Source organism: Priapulus caudatus, unplaced genomic scaffold (genome assembly GCF_000485595.1).
Source record: "Priapulus caudatus unplaced genomic scaffold, Priapulus_caudatus-5.0.1 Scaffold126, whole genome shotgun sequence".
Lineage (NCBI taxonomy): Eukaryota > Metazoa > Priapulida > Priapulimorpha > Priapulimorphida > Priapulidae > Priapulus > Priapulus caudatus.
This window is the reverse complement of record NW_014577187.1, coordinates 290,784-294,535: the sequence shown is the minus strand read 5'-3', so window position 1 is coordinate 294,535 and position 3,752 is coordinate 290,784. Positions and strand designations below refer to the sequence as shown.

The 3,752-nt window shown below is 40.3% G+C and overlaps 1 protein-coding gene across 1 annotated transcript in view; it reads right to left on the bottom strand.

Annotated features, from left to right (window-relative positions):
• LOC106805750 (kynureninase-like) overlaps positions 1–3,752 on the bottom strand; it is a 23,911-nt gene that overhangs the window by 11,669 nt on the left and 8,490 nt on the right. The window contains exons 7-8 of the mRNA XM_014807465.1: positions 2,884–2,958; positions 2,290–2,436 (exon numbers count right to left, since the gene is read on the bottom strand). Of these exons, the coding sequence (XP_014662951.1) occupies positions 2,290–2,436; positions 2,884–2,958 (222 nt within the window). The remainder of the gene's footprint in view (positions 1–2,289; positions 2,437–2,883; positions 2,959–3,752) is intronic.

The following is a 3,752-nucleotide window of genomic DNA, read 5'->3' as shown; positions in this document are numbered from 1 at the left end:
GAGTAGGCAGATTCCCTAACTCGTTAGTAGAGTAGGCGAGTACGGTCAGATATTAGATAGTACCAGGGTATGGTTCCGATATATCGAACTGTACCCAGGGTACCGCTCCAATAGCTAACCTGGGGGACATAGACACTTCAGCAGCAGGTAGCCCTACGCTAGCGCAAATAGTTCCTGCGAACGAAAACACTATATTTGTTCCTCAATTGCAATAGTAATATTAGATAACAATATGATTTAAACAAATTTCAAATTTGTAAACTTGAATAAAACACATAATAATGAAATTATAACTGTGTTTATATATAGAAGAGAACTGTTAACGCATCGCCTCCGCTGTGTCTGATGTGTAAAACATCACTGTGGTGTTCTTTCGTAAGATAAGTAATTTCGCTTAGATTTGGAAGAAATGTATGGAAAGTACGCCAATACAAATGAGCTTCTACGTGAATTTTTGCATTATAGAGACGCAGCTCACAGTAGTCTATATATGGCATTTAGCTGCGAGGTAAGCAATCTTAAATGATGACATAGTCACATTAGAGAGTTCCAAGTGTCTAATGCCAAGAACGACGCAAAGAAGGACACACTAAATCAAATGATGCAAGGCGTAACAAATAGGAGCTATTTAGTTCATACTTTTGGTCTCATGTAAAACAGGATATATGTTTCAGATAAATACTGCTGCAATGTTAACGCCTGACTTCATCTACGTTATGTTGTCCATGTTAAAGCGAGTTGCATGTCGTGGCCCCCACCAGCCGGTTTCGGTTGGCTTGACAGCGTGATGTATGCTTCTCAGTGAATAAACACGCCTGCTATACAGCCTCGCCACGTGTTCAGATACTGCAAAGAATCACACAGAATCATTACTACTTCACGAAAACTGAGAATGTAGGCTATTAATACTTGTACAGTCAAAGCTGTATGAAGGTCACTCAAGCTGAAAGGACTGCATATTTCTTATTTCAGCAGAGGCGGTCCGTTCTATAGAACGCGGGCTTCATCTACGACTGTGAGTGACGAAACGCCAGTGTCTTTTAGTAGGACAGTTACCCATTCTATAGAGGATGGATGAGAGAGGGGAGGTGACCAGTACCACAGCGTTTGATAGCCACAATGCCCTAATGATGCACAGATGGTAATAGATGATTTGTTTTTGGTGTGTAAACGTACTATGTTACATAACTAACTCTAAATGTGAGACTTAGTAGAGAATATTGCTCTACTATAGTTAGTTTACCAACTTACCTGTATGCTCTCATTGATGACATATTTAAGCAATGTTTTTAACAATTTCTATTTGTCAATTAAACATCAATGGCAAAAAAACGCGTTTCACTAAACACTTCACAACTGAAAGAGGTCATGAGTCATACACAATGAACAATATCAATAATATCAGAGATATCAGAAAATGGTCAATGCATATCACACTTGACAGTTTTTTTTTCATTTTTGCAATACGATTAATTTACAAAACATGTGATACTCACTTTATAAGTGCACCACGATGCAAAGTCTACTCCCAGTCATGTAGATGCAATGGTACATTACCTACAGCATGCTGCCAAATCAATGCCAACACATGCCAACCCTAAAAATATTAATAAAATGCCTGTACATTTACACCATTGCTGCCCGATTGCATACAACCGTAACTATTATTGCCATGGAGCACTTTGAAACGCACTATTAAATGGAAAACCAAACAATGAAAGGAACGTGTACTTTCGGCACAAACCCGATTGCCAATATATTCATCTCATCTCGCGCTCAAACTAGCCCCTGTCCCAAACGCTGAAACTCGAAATCCCAAGACCCATTCACGAAATCAATTAGCCATTGACTTTTAAATCAACAGCGGTCTTCACATTGTGCCTTGTGTCAAGTGCACACAAACTGTTTATGTACAGAATCCCCCACTACTCATAATCGCAGATGTCAGTACACCTTAAAATGGCTGAGCAGGGTCTATGTCCCCAGGTCTGCCGGAACGTAACCTGGGTACGGTCCGGTATACCGGAACGTACCTCGGCTACCAGAGCATATAAATCAACATGATTTATATGCTCTGCTGGTACTATCTAATATGCCGAACCGTACCTCCGCCTACTCTACTAACGAGTCTAGGGAGTCGCCTACGCCTACTCCCTAACCCTAACCCTAACCATATCAGATAGTTACCAGGGTACGTTCCGGTATACTGGACCGTACCCAGGGTACGTTCCGGCAGTACCCTGGGGGACATATAAACATAATAGACCCTATGAGCCTTAAAATGCACACCTTTTTTTGGCCAGCTTTCGTGATACTTTCCATGTCAAATAACTGCCCAGTGTAATATTGGACGCCACTAAACATTATGATGGCTACACTGTCACCTTCTTCATTTATCCTGTCCAAGATGTCTTTTGTATGGAGCATGGTCTCACCCTGCATAATTCACAACCGGCTTATTTTGTCTTATCACGCATGGTATTAAATGACGATTCTCAAAGACAAAGACCCTATATAGAATAATATAGAACAAATCCTAATATCTTGTATTTACATTATGCATTATCACATACAAGTCACTGTGCACTTGAGTGCAAACAGAACAAACGTATTATCTATGTAAATATAGTAATACCATACATTATAATATAGCAAATGAATGCAAACATTACCTAGTCACACATGCATGTAAGGTTCATACAATAGAAACACGACAAGTATCCTTTATATATTGGTGCCTGTTCTATAGAGACAGTTTCACTGCATAACTGGCACTCAAGAAAACGCCAAAATTGACCTTTCTATGCTTCAAGCAGGTATTCCATAGACGGTAACCGATAAGACGTTTTATTGTACGAGAGAGGAACAAGACTTAATATTTACCTCTCGTGGCTTAATGCAAATCATGGCTTCAGATGTATTGTAGCCACGGTGATTGAGCTGAGACTCAATTATGTACTGTAAAAATATTTTACACAATTATTTTATGTATGATATAATATTCTTATATTAGATTCGATACGCATTATATCAAGAGCATATAAAGAAGGAGAGCGTACAACGGTAAAATGCTGAAACCATGTTGCAGTATTAGTCGAATTAATAAACTTTCCCCGTTTTATTTTGACAATTATTTGCAGTATTATTGATCAGCTGTCCTACCTTGTTCATATAAAACAAACCGCATGTCCCTACGATGCCCCTACGCTGAGATAATGAGCAGTGAAAATCTGGTATTTTCGCCGAAAACCGACTCGAGAACAGTCAGTTACTGCGACCGTCTCTCGAAGTGTTATAACTTCGGTAAACCTCGCGTGTTTCCGTCAATGATTGACAAATGGAATGAATGACGTTTGTTATTGATTGCCATAGTGATGACCCCCACCTGTGCCCACCTCACGCCCACCTCACGCTGGATGTATAGTAAACTCTGGTAGTATGACGTGAGTCAGCGCCACTATGGCGCTACACAGCGGCGACCGGAAGCAACACACTGGCCACAGTGTGGGCCGTACACTCCGCCCACACGAGAGACGGTCACAGTAACTGACTAATCTAGTCGGTGTTCGGCGAAAATACCAGATTTTCGCCGCTAATTATTTCAGCATATAGGGGCATCGTAGGGACATGCGGTTTGTTTTATACGAACGAGGTAGGACAGCTGATCAATAATACTGCAAATAATCGTCAAAATAACATGGGGAAAGTTTATTAATTCGACTAATACTGCAACATGGTTTCAGCATTTTACC